Source organism: Nuphar pumila, chromosome 8 (assembly GCF_984573655.1).
Source record: "Nuphar pumila chromosome 8, dmNupPumi1.hap1.1, whole genome shotgun sequence".
Taxonomy (NCBI): domain Eukaryota; kingdom Viridiplantae; phylum Streptophyta; class Magnoliopsida; order Nymphaeales; family Nymphaeaceae; genus Nuphar; species Nuphar pumila.
Genome location: NC_143256.1, coordinates 5705166 through 5721454, shown reverse-complemented (window position 1 = coordinate 5721454; position 16289 = coordinate 5705166). Strand labels below are relative to the sequence as shown.

General features: G+C 41.3%; 1 protein-coding gene across 1 annotated transcript in view; it reads right to left on the bottom strand.

The window, feature by feature from the left end:
* Positions 1-14443, bottom strand: part of LOC149829496 (protein WVD2-like 5) — a 37362-nt gene extending 22919 nt beyond the window's left edge. Inside the window, exons 1-8 of the mRNA XM_090015559.1 lie at positions 14240-14443; positions 13307-13595; positions 12646-12948; positions 12366-12427; positions 12159-12233; positions 11551-11650; positions 10366-10437; positions 10157-10267 (exon numbers count right to left, since the gene is read on the bottom strand). Coding sequence (XP_089871685.1) covers positions 10157-10267; positions 10366-10437; positions 11551-11650; positions 12159-12233; positions 12366-12427; positions 12646-12948; positions 13307-13540 — 957 coding nt within the window. The 5' untranslated portion in view covers positions 13541-13595; positions 14240-14443. The remainder of the gene's footprint in view (positions 1-10156; positions 10268-10365; positions 10438-11550; positions 11651-12158; positions 12234-12365; positions 12428-12645; positions 12949-13306; positions 13596-14239) is intronic.
* Positions 14444-16289: the final 1846 nt, after the last annotated feature.

Sequence of the window (16289 nt, the reverse complement as noted above, 5' to 3'; positions counted from 1 at the left end):
ACACTGGGAAGGACCTATTACATAAAATAAAAAGACTAAAATGCCCCTAGAGAACATTACCTATTATATTTATATATAGTCACAAATATCGTGAGGCTATTTCTTGCAATATTATAGGTTTGGTGATGAATCAAGAAAATCTCAAGGCTTAAAAAATACAAAAAATAACAAAAAAAAAGTAAGAAAATATCATGTTTAGACAAAAAATACATAAATAAGAAAAGAAATAGGTAAAAATGTAAAAGAAAGAAGAAAAACATTTTTAAAATGTAAAAATTAAATAAAAACAGTAAAAAAATGATAATATCATGAGAATATCACGATATTCTAGTGATAATATAGCAATATTTTACCTATATTATCGTTTGTTGAATTTACAATGATAATATCGTTGTTCCCTTGCGACTTACAGTGTACAGTTGCGCTAGAGTCTGTTTTGCTTTTGTTGAGTCTGATGTAAGCTGCCCGGTTCAGGTGAATCAATACCCCGAAGGGGCAGCCCGTATACTTGAACTGTAATAGCCTGCGAGCAAAATTGTGAATGAATTAAATGCGTTGAGCTTTCTTTTGTTCACCCTCGTTGTGATTGCTTCTTGTGATTGCAACTTCTCTCCCTCTATTCTCTCTTGCTCTCTTGCACTCTGATCATAAGCTTCCGCGACCGGCAAGCGAGCTGACGAGTAGGCTTGCGGCGGTAAGGAAGGATCGTCGCGCCGCGCTGGCCCATTGAAGGAAATAGGCCCGTGACAAGTGGTACCAGAGCCCGTTCTCGTGCTGGGGAAGGGACTCCGGAGTCGGTGTCGACAGACACGCCGACAGGCTGCGATTTGTGAGCAAGACATCGTGGCGCCTTATCAACACTTGCGCAACACCAGAGGCAAGGCAGTTGCCGAAGCTGAGGAGATGGGTTCACCTCGGGGCCAAGAAGAGTTGGCTGCAACTGTTAACAAGTTGGTGGAAGATGTGACTTCGCATGATGAAGCGATTTCACGCGCATGTGAATCATTCAATGGATTGAATGATGTGGTGGCAAGCCTGCAAGAGCAGGTGAACTTACTAATGGGGCAGGTCACTTCGTTGACGACTACAGTGACCGATCTTGAGTTGAGGAACCGTACGTTGCAGCGGACGGTGACCCTGAATGGCGGAAATGGTGAGAGACCATCAAGGATTGATGTACCTAGACCCGCAAAATTCAATGGTTCTCGCGACAGCAAGGCCATTGAGAACTTCTTGTTCCAAGTAGAAGACTACTTGGATATCCAAAATGTGACCCTTGAAGATCTGAGGATCAAGGCTGCAGCGGCCTTACTTGATGGTGATGCTATCGCTTGGTGGAGGCGGAAGCGCAATGACATGGAGAGGGGTCAATGTGTGATAGACACCTTTGACGACTTCAAAGTAGAGTTGCGCAACTACTTCATGCCAAGAAATGCGCAGAGACAGGCTTACCGGATGGTTCGTGAACTCAAACATACTGGTTCGTTGCAAGACTATGTCCGAACGTTACAGAAGCTTATGCTGGAGATACCTAACATGCTAGAAGACGACATGCTCAACTGGTTCATTGTGGAACTTCAACCATGGGCACAGTCCGAAGTGGAAAGGAGCAACCCCCGTATTTTGGAAGATGCATATGTGGCGGCTGAGCGCTTAATTGATACTCAGCGCAAACCTTTCACCCCATCAACCAAAGTTGGGAAGAAGCCTGACCACGGAGGCAAGAAAGATGAGCAGCGCAACGATAAAGGTGAGGAGTCGACACGCCATCAATCCGAAAAGAAACAGAACTACACAAAGCATAACAACAGCAACAAGGGTACGGTTGTGACATGTTGGTTCTGTGGTGATAGACATATCGCCCGGCAATGCCCAAAGCGCCTTGTAAAGGACGACGGGCAAGCCAATGCTGCACAGGAAGAATGCAGCGATACTGAAGGCAGTGACACTGAGACCATGCAACCGAGGATGGGCGTCATGTGATCGATTAACGCAGCTAGAAGTTGCGCAGCTAAGAACATGCAGGTCAGTAAGGAACTTATGTACGTAGAAGTCATTATGAATGGAAAGTCTACTTCGGCAATGGTAGACTCCGGGGCCACACACAACTTTGTCTCGCGGGAAGAGGCAGAGCGGTTGGGCTTGAAAACAGGGCCAAAGCAGAGGACTATCAAAACAGTAAACTCTGAGGCCAAGCCCATTCTTGGTGAAGCAAGAGATGTGGCTACTCAAGTGGGGAGTTGGGTCGGCAAAGCCAACTTCTCTGTGGTGCCCCTGGACGATTTCAAGGTGATTCTGGGTATGGAGTTTCTGCGAAGCCAGAATGTGATGATGCTGCCAAAGTTTAACACATTGACGATCATGGGATCAGACATGTCCCACACAGTGCAGTGCCTTACGCAGAAAGGCAAGTCTTCAGTGTTATCAGCAATGCAACTGAAGAAGGGTGTCAAGCATGGGGAGCAGACATTCTTAGTTGCAGTGCGTGCAGATGAAGGGAAGGTAGAAGCAGCAGTGCCGCCGACCCTAGCCCCTCTATTGGAGGAGTTTCGGGGGGTGATGCCTCCGGAATTGCCAAAGCGTCTTCCGCCAAGACGTGAGGTCGACCACAAGATTGAGTTGATCCCGGGAGCAAAGCCTCCCGCAATGGTTCCATACCGTATGGGGCCAGCAGAGTTGAAGGAGCTGCGCAGGCAGCTAGACGAGATGTTGGACGCAGGCATTGTTCGTCCATCAAAAGCCCCATTTGGTGCCCCGGTCCTTTTTCAGATGAAACATGATGACTCTAAACGGTTATGTGTGGATTATCGGGCCTTGAACAAGGTCACGGTGAAGAACAAGTACTCATTGCCATTGATAGCAGACTTGTTCGATCAGCTAGGCAGTGCACGTATCTTTTCCAAGCTAGATCTGCGATCGGGTTACCGGCAGGTGAGGATTGCCGAAGGTGATGAGCCGAAAACAACTTGTGTCACCCGCTATGGTGCTTACGAATTTCTAGTAATGCCATTCGGGTTGACAAATGCTCCAGCCACGTTCACGACTTTAATGAACCAGATTTTCTACCCTTAGACAAGTTTGTGGTAGTCTACCTGGATGATATCGTGATCTACAGCAGTAACATGGAGGAACATGTCGGGCACTTGCGAACAGTGTTTCAGGTGCTGAAGGAGAATGACCTCTGTGTTAAACGAGAGAAGTGTCTCTTCGGGCAGGAGGAGATCAGCTTCCTTGGCCACGTTGTGGGGCGTGGTGTGCTGCGTATGGATGGGCAAAAGATAAGGGCCATCCAGGAATGGGTTCCGCCAAGCAAAGTGCCAGAATTGCGGTCATTCCTCGGCTTGGCAAATTATTATCGGCGTTTCATCGAAGGTTATTCCCTCATTGTTGCGCCCCTCACAGATTTGTTGAAGAAGAATCGGGTATGGCTCTGGACAGGAGCGTGCCAAGATGCCTTCGAGGGCTTGAAGAAAGCCTTAGTGAGAGAGTCAGTGCTGCGACTGCCTGATCATTCGAGACTCTTCGAAGTCCACACCGATGCCTCAGACTTTGCCATTGGCGGAGTTATTATGCAAGAAGGGCATCCGATCGCATATGAGAGTCGTAAGCTGAAGGATGCAGAGAGGCGGTACACAGTGCACGAACGTGAGATGACCGCCATTGTGTATTGCCTCAGGACCTGGCGGCACTACCTTTTGGGTGCCGAGTTCGTCGTCAAGACGGACAATGTGGCCACGAGCTATTTTCAGACGCAAAAGAAGTTGACGCCCAAGCAAGCTCGATGGCAGATGTTTTTGGCTGAGTTCGACTTTGCCTTAGAGTACAAGGTTGGAAAAACCAATGTTGTGGCAGATGCTCTGAGCCGTAGGGCTGAACTGGCAGCTGCGCGCGTGGAGTCTTTTGAAGTGCATTTGGAGGGTGCATTGCTGAGCCGCATCCGTGAGGGTACACAGCAGGATCCGACCGCACAACATCTTGTTTCTCTGGCGCAGGCAGGGAAGACTCGGCGATTTTGGCTACAGGATGGCCTACTTGTAACAAAAGGGGGACGCATCTTTGTACCACGGTGGGGAAGCCTTCGTCGAGAGCTACTCAAGGAGTGCCATGATACACTATGGGCCGGCCATCCTGGTCAGGAGCGGACCTTAGCACTCCTTAAGCGCGGCTACTATTGGCCGCAGATGAGAGACAATGTTGAGGGGTATGTGCGGACATGCCTCATCTGCCAGCAAGATAAGGGGACAAACCAGAAGGCTGCCGGTCTCCTTGAGCCTCTACCAATTCCAGAACGTCCTTGGGAAAGCATCTCTATGGACTTTATTGTTAGTCTGCCAAAGGTAGAGGGCCTCAGTTCTATTTTAGTCGTGGTGGATCGTTTCTCAAAGTATGCCACCTTCATCTCAGCTTCCAAGGAGTGCCCTGCAGAGAAGACTGCAGAGTTGTTCGTAAAGCATGTGGTGAAGCACTGGGGCATACCAAAGAGCATTGTGAGCGATCGCGATGCTCGCTTCACGGGCAAGTTCTGGCGTGAAGTATTTCGGTTACTTGGCTCTGACTTGCTGTTTTCAACAAGCTTCCATCCGCAGACAGATGGGCAGACAGAGCGCATCAACGGGATACTGGAGCAGTACCTTAGGCACTTTGTTAGTGCCAATCAGAAAAATTGGGTGAAGCTCCTTGATGTGGCACAGTTTTGTTATAATCTGCAGAAGAGCGAATCTTCAGGTCACAGCCCGTTTGAGATAGCCAAGGGGCAGCAGCCACTGACCCCGCACACTCTTGCCGCACAAGAAAAGGGAAGGCCATCCTTCGCCTATCAGTTTGTTCGCGACTGGCACGAGCAGAATGAGTTGGCGAAAGCATTCTTACACAAAGCGGCGAAGAGAATGAAGAAGTGGGCGGACAAACACCGTCGGCCTGCAGGGTTCCAGGTTGGGACCAAGTGTTGGTGAAATTATATCCTAGTCGCACAGGCATCTTCCGCGGGCGGCACCGCGGACTACTCAAAAAGTATGAGGGACCCTTCACCATCACAAAGAAGGTGGGCAAGCTGGCATATAAGCTGGAGTTGCCCCCAGACTTCAAGGTGCACCCGGTGTTCCACGTGTGCAACCTCAAACAGTTCCATCCAGATGATGGAGACCCGGAACGCAATGTGCCGCAACGCGCTCCCATCATGCAGAGGGCACCGGCAGCACAACGGGCCGAGAAGCACCTCAGTCAAATCCTTCACCACAAGGTCAAATACTTGGGGCAAGCGAAGAAATACTTGGTGCAGTGGGAGGAAACAGCGGAACCAACGTGGGAGCCTGCATTTCGAATGAACAGCCGCTACCCGGCTGAAGTCAGGGCTTACCACGAAACAGATGGCGCCGAGGACGGCGCATGATTTGAAGGGGGGAGCATGTTCCCTTGCGACTTACAGTGTACAGTTGCGCTAGAGTCTGTTTTGCTTTTGTTGAGTCTGATGTAAGCTGCCCGGTTCAGGTGAATCAATACCCCGAAGGGGCAGCCCGTATACTTGAACTGTAATAGCCTGCGGGCAAAATTGTGAATGAATTAAATGCGTTGAGCTTTCTTTTGTTCACCCTCGTTGTGATTGCTTCTTGTGATTGCAACTTCTCTCCCTCTATTCTCTCTTGCTCTCTTGCACTCTGATCATAAGCTTCCGCGACCGGCAAGCGAGCTGACGAGTAGGCTTGCGGCGGTAAGGAAGGACCGTCGCGCCGCGCTGGCCCATTGAAGGAAATAGGCCCGTGACAATCGCGATATTTTGAAAATATCAATGATATCTGTGATTATGCATTTACATCAAGAAATTTAAAAAAACATATATATACATTAATATATATACAAGTATATACATATTAATAAAAATGTATATGTTAACTAAAATAACAAATACATATATATAGTCAACCAATACATTTAACAGGCACAACTCCTACCTGGTCCACGTCACATGGACAAGCTAAAAGGACAAGGATATGCCAACTTTGTGTAGTTTTCTTTTAGAAATAGAACATATGGGGACACGATAAGAGTAAATTGTAGTATGCCTCTGACAGCCTGGAATGCACACACAAGGAGAGCCAGCATTCAAAATGTCCTATAGGTGGGAGCTTGGATCATTAATTACAGTATCAAAAGGAAGAAAAGAGGGCCACTATAAAAGGTATGACCATATCCAATTCAATGTCTGAACAATATCATTCACTCCACGTCATAGACCAATGAAGCCCAAATACATAGAACCATAAGCCCTATGAATATCCATCTTCGTTGCAGAACTTTCATCTTAACAACAATATGCATTCCCTCTAACCAGTGTTGTTAAAAATGCGCCTCAAGGCGCAAAAAGCGTGCCTCGCCTCGAGGCGAGGGTCTTTGTGCCTTGAGGCGCAGTAAAAAAGCGTAAAAGCATATAGGTGTACGCCTCATGCGCCTTGAGGTGAGGCACACCTCACCGTGAGGCGCGCATTAAAAAAAAATGGTTAACCAGCCTCGGTTTGGAAGAAAGCCTGATCCACCGTCTTATTCTCCAATCTTCCCGTCAGATTCATCGCTCCCACAAACAGAATCAGTATCCTTCGTTTCTTTTGGGGCGTTTATGAATTCCATTAAGTGAAGAGATATGGCGGTGTCTAAGGAAGAATTGGGAACTCAACCTCAGCCTGCGAAGCGCGTCCACTATCTCGCCAAGACCGTCCTCAAGGGCAGCGCCATTCTTCACGCCGCTCACGGTCGCATTCGCTCCCCCAAAACCTTCAATATCGTCCTCGGCAAGGTGTGTAGCGCGTTCTGGTTCGTTTTCCGTGGGGTTTTTGGGGGTTTCAGATTCACAAAATATTTCTTTTTGATAAATCCTGAATTTTGGCGTGATTGCGCATCGAAATACGAGTTCCGGTGTGGTTGAATTGATCTAATTGACTGGTTTGTTTCGGAATTATAGTGGTTGATCGACGTAACGATGATTTTATGATTTGTACCAGCTTCTTTGATCGTTGGCGAGCTTCTACACGCTTGAATTTTTTAGAATTGATGTAGTTCGATAAATTCGCGGTCACAGTTGTTGATTACACCAACAACAACAACAACTACTACGCCTTCATCCCAAAACAATTGGGGTCGGCGATATGAACCAACAAAGAAAATCAATATGGGTCTTCCACATGAATCCTTCTCCTCCATTCATTTCTATCCAATGCCATGTCCTCGGTGAGGTTCAAAGCATTCATATCCTTTCTTATCACCTCCATCCATGTCTTCCTAGGCCTACCCCGACCTCTTTTAACTAATATATTTTCTCATTTCTCCATCCTTCTAACTGGAGCATCATTAGGCCTTCGTCGAATATGTCCAAACCACCGTAAACGATTCTCTCTCATCCCAAAACAGTTGTTGATTGATACAGTTCTTTAATTTATGTTCTATTGAAATTGGACAGTGTTTTAGGAAGCTGAATCAAGTTCCTTTTGCGTCCTCCTTTTGTTCAAAAAATATTGTGTTTGGCCTTCTGCTGTGTAGGAACCTTGCTAGAAACAGCAAGAAACATGGTTCATGGGGCATGTGGCAAATGATTCTTAACTAAATGAAGCATCTCCGAATTTCCACTTGCACAAACAACATTACAATATCACATATGAGTTTCATATACCCTTGAATTTTTTTTAGCGATATTGAGAATGATGCTTTCACACCTTCGCTAAGCTCTGCAAATAGCTCCAAGTAGCAATGAATGAAGGAAATGGTGATTCTTAAATATTCAAACTTTCATCGGACGATCGCTGCAACTAGGTATGGGTTTAGTCTTACTGAATTCATGCAACAAGTAACAAAGTGCATCCACTCCATTGTTCAGTCCAGAGTACTGTTATCAATGCTCCGATTAATATGGTTATTTACACAATGCATTCATCGTATGCATTTCTTAGCATTTCATAGGACCTTCATACGTACCTGCGTTTGTTACCTATATTGCAAACAGTACACACACACCTTCACTAAGCACGACTGTGCACATTGTTCTCCAAGTAGCACTTGATTAAGAAAATAGTGATATCTAAGTATTTCAAACCTTTACTGAACATCACTCCAACTAGGGTTGCATTTAGTCTTACCCAATCTACGCAACAAGTGTCTCAGGGCATCCACTCCATTTTTCAGTCCAGAATCCAATTCATTTACCATGTCAATGCTCCAACTAGTATGGTTTTTTACATAATGAATTTTAACTTTTACAAGGATCAGGCTTTCTTCCAAACCGAGGTTGTTAGTGCTAATATGCATTTTGTTGTTAATGTTAGTTTTTTATTGAATGAATGCTCATATTTTATTTCTTAGATACTTACATAGATCAAGTTGTTGCATTAATGTTACTTTTACATGTTAATCTCATATTTTTTCCGTATTTATTTGGGATTTTTTATTTCGTGTTGGTTGGTGCTTCATCAATAAAGCATTTCTTATTTATTTATAAATTTAGATAATTTTTATAGTTTTTTAAAGTTAAAAAAAAAATTGAGGCTTACGCTTTGCGCCTCGAGGCTTACGCCTCGCCTCAGATTTCGGTGGAGTGCCTCGCTACACCTCAGCGCTTTTCACAACACTGCCTCTAACAAATAAATACTGAAGCTTCCAACTTCAAAGAACCCTGTAGGAATAACAAAATGTGTATCTGACGAAGTGAATGAAATGTAAATATTCGTCTTTAGAAAGTATTGAACAAAAGTGATTAATGAGAACAAATGACACTTTTTATCCCCTTATCCATATCTCACAAGAAGCTTATAGAACCCAGGGCCTAGTGCATCTGAAAATTATGTCTATGGTTGCAATACTTCATAACTCATTAATACATTTTGCCTGCACTTTGCTTGAGAGCCAAGATACATCTTGAAAGAAAGGTGAAATAACTAATTTCTTGTATCTGACTGATCAATGAATGATTACTAATCTTCTAATAGCTCAGGAAGAATATTTGACCTTGACACCAATAAAGATCATTCTTAGTGGAACACACTACATGCATTTATTCTACCATTGGAACTGTTAATTTACAAAAAGAACAAATAGTTGAGAAAACATAACCATATTTTTTTTGCTAAAACTCAAGCATATGAGATGCATAATGCATACACACACTTATAGTTTGCTTTCTATTTTCCCTTCTAGTTTAATTCCCATGTAGTGTCCCACTTCCTACTTCTTGAAGACTCTAGAATGCCTCACTTCTCGCTTCCGCTCACCGCATTACATCAATTCAGCTTCCTAGTTAGGCATCTTTGCAACAAACACAAAAATTTAGCTTCACAAACAAGTCAAACTAGGCTGCCAACTCTTGATCTAGCAAGCCAGGATCAAGTAGAGTGATCATCTAGAAGTCTACAAAATTAAGGAAATAACAACCCGTGATTTTAGATGTGTATGCAAGGAAACAATAAAATGGCATAGAGCCCTTCTGACCATCTTTAATAACATCAGTGACCATCTTTACTAACATCAGTGAGTAACAGGATTAATTCAAACAGGTTTAAAGAACCAAGTTCTAGAAATACATATCTGTCACATAAAGCATCATGAATGCTTAGAGCAAGAAGCAGGCAAGATATAATAGACAGCAAATGCTTCAAGTTGATAACAGATTTATGATGTTTCCCTCCAGATCATTTTGAGCCAAATAAATTTATAATATGGACAAATTCAAAAGCTAAGAAAAAATCAAAGCAAATGTGTTGTGCCACGTCGATGCTTTGATACTAAATTGCTTACAGCTATATTTGCAATGATAACTTCTCTATCCAACAAAATAAGTCAAATAAGAATACATATTAATTTAGCCTATGCATACCACTAGGCAAAGGAAAAGAGAAAGTAGCTCAAAAATATGGTGCAGGTGGAGCTAAAAAATAGTATGTAACCTCGACACTCAAACAAAGCATCAAGTTCTGGAATGCATGAAGCAAGGCTACCATAAAAACTTGTTTCTTCTGGAACTAGTGGACAGTTTCTCAGATTTCTAGCTATAATTCTTAGTGGTATAGGAATACTTTATTATTTTTCCTGCAAAAATGGTTCTTGTGACCAAAATTCTTCAAATGAGCCAGCAGTAAAGTACTTAAAGCACAAAAGGAATCTTCTGATCTATGAAACTGACCTTCTTTAATTCAACTTTTGGAGGAGGCGGTTCCTGGTAGAAACTTGGCATGGGGGTTGCTTTGAATGCCATGTTCTTCCTAAGCAGCTTAATCTCTGCTTCCTGATTCTCCTGCACATGCAATAAAGCATATAATAGCCATTTTAAGAGAAGCACATAAGTTGTTCAAGATATTCAAACATCATTTTTTCAGATCATTAAAATATAACCTTGCATTTGGCTTGCAATGAATTCCTCTCAGCTTCCTTTGCACTAATCTTTTCCCCAAGTTTTGAGAAGAACTAATAAATAAGCAACAGAACCAACTAATATTAGTCCAGCTATTCGAACTACACATACGCACGCACACAAAAAAAAAAACTGTGTGAAACATGCAACTCAACAGCACATATAGATGTCATATGGGCCCTTAAATCAAAGTCAACTCAACAGCACAGATTTGATCAATTTTAAATTTAGCCATAAGTAGTAGATTATACCACAAATGATAGTTTGCTAGAGGTAACCATGAATAGCGATCATGAGCTGGCTACTATTTAGTAGAGATTTCAATATCTGGCTGAAACAATCTATATATATATATATATATAGGGTTTATCTAACATTAAACTACTTGTATTTAACATTAGATGCATTCATCTTATTAAAATAACTAAACTACAAATTATGAGTGAAATGCATGGTTACTTTTTCGAGCATTATGAGTGCTTTGAATTTGGTGGAAAAGAAAAAGTCAAACACCTTTTTCAAAAAAGTCAAAAGTGAACTTTACAAATTTAAATATTCAAAGTCAAAGTTACTTTTTTTACTCCAAAAAATGCCATCACTTTTAAGGTAATGTTAGTAATTTCAAAAAGTTGAATGCATTGGCATCTAATGTTAAACACAACTAGTTTAGTGTTAAACCCATATATATTTATTTATTCATATTTATATACATATATACATATATAGGGTGACTAGAATATATTAACTGGAAATATGTGAACCGGAGTGTGAACTAGGCATGTCCAACATTTTTTTTACAAATCCAACCCTGCAGATGTATTTGGCATGGTCAATTTGATAGGAATCGACTGTTGGATCATGTATTTTTTATGAAAAAATGTGATTTTTTGATGCTTGGATATTTAAGAAATATTCTAAGCCATTGATTTTCAAGCCTTAAAAGATCCTTATTATGCATCTAATCCGATGATATAAGCGTCGGTTTCCATAAAACCAAGCATCTAGATCACATCCGTAGGATGAAATTTAAGAAAAAAATAAAAATAAACCCAAGAAAATCTTGGTCATACTCCAGTTCATATATTTCCAGTTTAACATATTCTAGTATATATGTGTGTGTGTGTGTGTAGGCTAGGTTGTTTATATAGGAAGGCAAGGTTACTCACCTCCTTTCTTTTCTCAGCTCTCTCGTTACACCTAAAATTAAAGCTATATGTTGGAGTAGTGCTCATTCTCAGTGGTTTAGAATCTCCAATGGTGGGGCTCCTACAAGTACTTAAGGAATCCAGTTTTACAAATCCTTCAATGAGACGATGGAAACAAGATGACAGTAAGACAAATATTAGGGCTTTTGTTCAAGATATAACAATGATATTGAGCAATTCTCTATGCTAACAGAAACTTTTACCAAATTCAATATTAAAATTAAATGTTTTCTGGTGATATTAGAATAAATAATTTGTGTCTGGGCCCTATCATGACAGTTATGTCAAATTTGATGCATCAGTTACAAACATTTTAGCTTTTCACAATGCCTAGTTGAGTTCAAAACTCTGCAATTTTTGGGTCCATTCATTACTTAATGCAGGATTTTCCCATTTTTATATGTTTCTTGTTGTCAGGACTCCAGATAAAAGCCAGAAAGACTAAAAGCACTCAAAAATATCAAGAAATTCAGGTATGACCATGTCTAACTTGTTTCACTAAAATGTAAACAAAATCTCTAATAAACCTAAAGAATTAAAAGAATTCCGATTTACTATCAAAAGGATACGATGAAGAAGATCGTGCATCTTCTTCAACTTTAGAACCCAGTCCTTGTTTCAAAGGCTTCAATTGATTCTGCTCTCTGCACCAAGAGAAGATGCACAAGCAGCAAAAAAGATCACAGAGTTGACACTATATCTTGAACAGATGGCTAGACAAAAATTGCATGGCAAAACTCAAATCCAGAAATCTCACAATCAAAAGGAAGACTCACTTGAATCCTTCAGATTGCAAACTTTTGGTGGCAGAAGATGCTGAACTGGATTTACCATGTTTCTGTCAGAGAAATGGATGAAACTACAAACATCAACACTGTGATAGTAAATTCCATTCTTCAACAAAAGCAGCCAACAGAAATAAATTTTGGCAATATACATGTCTCTTTTAGAAAAGAACAAAATAAAAAGAGCAGCATAAGAATTTGAATCCAGATACAAAACCAAACTGGATATCAAGGTGACCTGAGATTCACTAATTGTAGGAGAAGGTTTCACCTTCATATGCACTTCTGCAGTAGCTTCATTGCCTTCAGTGGCCTGCACACCGTTGCAAGATCCTGCATTGGTCACTGCAGAAGGTTGGAGAGGAGCATGCTTGGAATGTGCAGCTGAGGAGCACGAACCATTTGAAGCATGACAAACTGCATCTGATACCTCTTTAGTCTCCTTGCTCTTTCTAGCACAAGTTGTCCCAGCCTTAGGGCTATGGGGATTCTCGGTAGCAGGCAATATGGAGTTCTTACTTTTCCCATGCAACTTTTGGCTCTTGGGTTGACCAGATTGCATAGCTCCATTCTCCTGCATTACACACATCATACAACAACCGCTAATTGAAATGAGAATTCAACCACTCAGAAATTCCATAGGAAAAAAATCAGATCCGATGCTTTTGTTCATATTGGTGTTTCTTCAAAAGGCAAAAGAACATGAGAAGACAAGGACCAGATGGATATTAATTGCAAACTAAGAAAGAGCAAGCAGATGTCGCTATGTGACTTAGTGAAACAATAATAGGGAAAACAATTGATCTGCGGGGTGCCTTGCCATTGATGATTCCGGAAGAAAACTGTGAAAAGCACATTTTTCAATAGACAACTATTAGATCAATCCACGCCAAGCATCAAAGAAACTCTAATGACTACAACCGGAACCATACCTTAGAAGGGCTCGACTTCTTCGTTTCGGAAGCTGCCGCCACTCCGTCCATTTCAACACAGCAAGAGTTGAGCGCCGTTTCCGAATTTCCATTTGGTTGCTTCAAGTCCAAATTTCCTTTCCCTTCTTCCGATTCCACATTGTTCCCATTGCTGCTCAAAGGAACACTCTCATCAATGCCATTCGCATGATTTTCCCTGGTCTCAGAATCTGATATGGCACTTTCGGCCTCCATCGACGGTCTAGATTCCTATCGGCAGCAGCCCAAAAACACTAGAAGCTTCCCTTCACTACAGAAAAAAACAGAACCAACCTTTCCACATTAAGCAACAAGGAAAATTCACCAAAACAAGAGAGAAAAACAACAGACGAAAACTTCCAAGAAGGAAATGCGGAGGGAAACATCTTCGAGATATAACTGGAATCTACGAAGAACCTTAAGAAGAAGACGGTGTTTGTGAATCCGCCTCGGGATACGACCGCGAAAACGAAGAAATCTAAAGGGGGAGACTACAAATGCGCAGGGGAACATCCCATTAGCAGGAATAAGACGCAATACACACAATGCAGTAAACCCTAAGGAACTGCCTTAAAGCGCACAACCCCCACACACCCTAGCGCATCGTCATCATCGTCCAATCTCAGGAATCTGAAGCATCACTGAATTTCGAATGCAAGAAAAGAAGAGAGAGAGAGAGAGAGAGAGAGAAAGGAAAGGGATCAAGTTGCAAAGCCATTACTGGAAATGGATAAACAAATTTCAAAAAAAAGAAAGAAAAGGAAAGGAAAGGAAAAGAGAAGAGAAGACCTCACCAAATCCAAATGAACTAAAAACTGGAAATCTGACGGAAATGCTAAAAGAGGGAAACAGATATTGGTACCGAAGAATGAACGAGTAAATGGATAAAGAAAGAAACGCATTGTTCCCTCTCACCTTGATCGGCACTGGTTCGAATGCTCAGAACGCCACCCCGGAAGTTGAAGAAACCGAGGGAATCAATGTCAGGATGAAACCAAAAATGAACTAACTTAGATGAACGAATTACTCAAAGAAGAGAGGAGGGATCTTCCAAAAGCATTATGGCAAGCGAGATCTCCAGAGTGAGAGAGATCCAAATTCTCTTTTGCGCTTCTCAACTATTCTTCTTCTTTTTTTTTGGACGGAACGGGACAAGGAATACGTTACACGTTTCCGAAGGTTTGAGGGTATTTTGGTCATAAAGATACCCCACAGCCCGAAGTTGTCTTTCTGGCATTTAAATAAAAATAATAATAATAAACGGTTGCTACCGGTTCTTTTTTGAAAAACAACAGCACCTATTTTTCAGGGTATTATCGCGCCTTTTTTCTTTTGTCAAATGACGATATTGCGTCCTGAGATTGCAAAAATACCAAACAGATCCGTACAAACGTTAATGAATTTTGTATTCTTTTAAGGCTATTTCCCTCGTTCGACAGCAGAATGCGTTGGGGGTGCAAATGGATCGGATATAGTCGGTAATCTTATCCGATTCCAGCACATTTTTTTTTACATTCGGATCTGGGTTGGTCTTTTATGCCAGATCTAATTTGAGTTCAGATCAAAATCCAATCCAATTGAATTTTGTAATCTTTTAAGGCTATTTCCCTCATTCGACAGCAGAATGCGTTGGGGGTGAAAATGGATCAGATATAGTCGGTAATCTTATCCGATTCCAGCATATTATTTTTACATTCGGATCTGGGCTGGTCTTTTAGGCCAGATCTAATTTGAGTTCAGATCAAAATCCAATCCAATTGAATTTTTTTCCCAAAATCCAGTTTTAACTCATGTATTTTTATATCCTGATTCAACCCTCCAAGATTGGATATGTTTCACATCTGGATATGGATTCAGATCTGCTGTTTATATTTCAAATTCAAATCTGGATCTGCTGTGTTCTAGCCCTTATCTGACCGTTTGGGCCGGGAGTAGATCAGGTGATCTGTTGACTTCACCGTCCATTGCTTCATACATTGTGGACGGTGAGGATTGCCAAATCATTCACTTGATCTGCTCTCATTTGTGCCTGGTAGTATTGTGAGAAATTGTCTGGAAGTTAAAAACGGCAATTTCTCGCAATATTTTCAAAATATCACATTTTTTTATCACGATTTAAACATGATGTTTATGTTTTTAATGGCTATTTATCATGAAAAAACTGTGGTTTTTATTTTTAAATATTTTGTATTTATATTTTCTAATAAAAAATTATGTTATTTATTTTTTTTTTATTGCCATGAGTTTGCCGAAAAAAATCAAATGCTCGCAAGTTTTTTACTGCCCATATTTTTTTTATAAAGGGGCAAGCGGGGCGGGGATGAGGACAGAACTCGAGAAGGAACGAGAACGAGAAAAGATGAGGCAATATTAATATAATTAATATATTTTATATTATATAAAATATAAAATACAAGCCAAGCCTTTGTTTGATCTCACATCTGTACAATCAAAATTTAAAAATAAAATGAAAAAACCTAAAAAAAACTATCAAGCAGGTATCACAAGCACCTACACTCTACTCTCTAATATATATATATATTAATTTTGATCCCCTGCTTGCCTATAAAAAAAGGTCTTAATTTTGATTCATGCTCAGGTTGAGTAAACATTAGTAAGATTATATGCTTGTATGTGTTAATCTATTCAAGTATAAATTAGGTAGAATATAAATGGGCAGGTTGGATGAATGCATGTAATTTTGATTAGGTTTTTTAACTTTTTAAAATTAAAAAAGGTTTTTATTTTTTGTTGGAAGAGGAGAGAGAAACAAATTATTAAATTCTTATCAACTTACAAAGGTTGCTCCACCACACGGCCCGACGCCCTAAGGGGGCATTTGAATCACAGACAGCAGAAGACAGGACGTGCTATCTTGTTCTGTATTCTATGGACAATACAGGACCAGCTGTCCTGCTCTATCGATGCACCTAAAAAAACTTTTTTTCTTTATGTCTCCATTCTT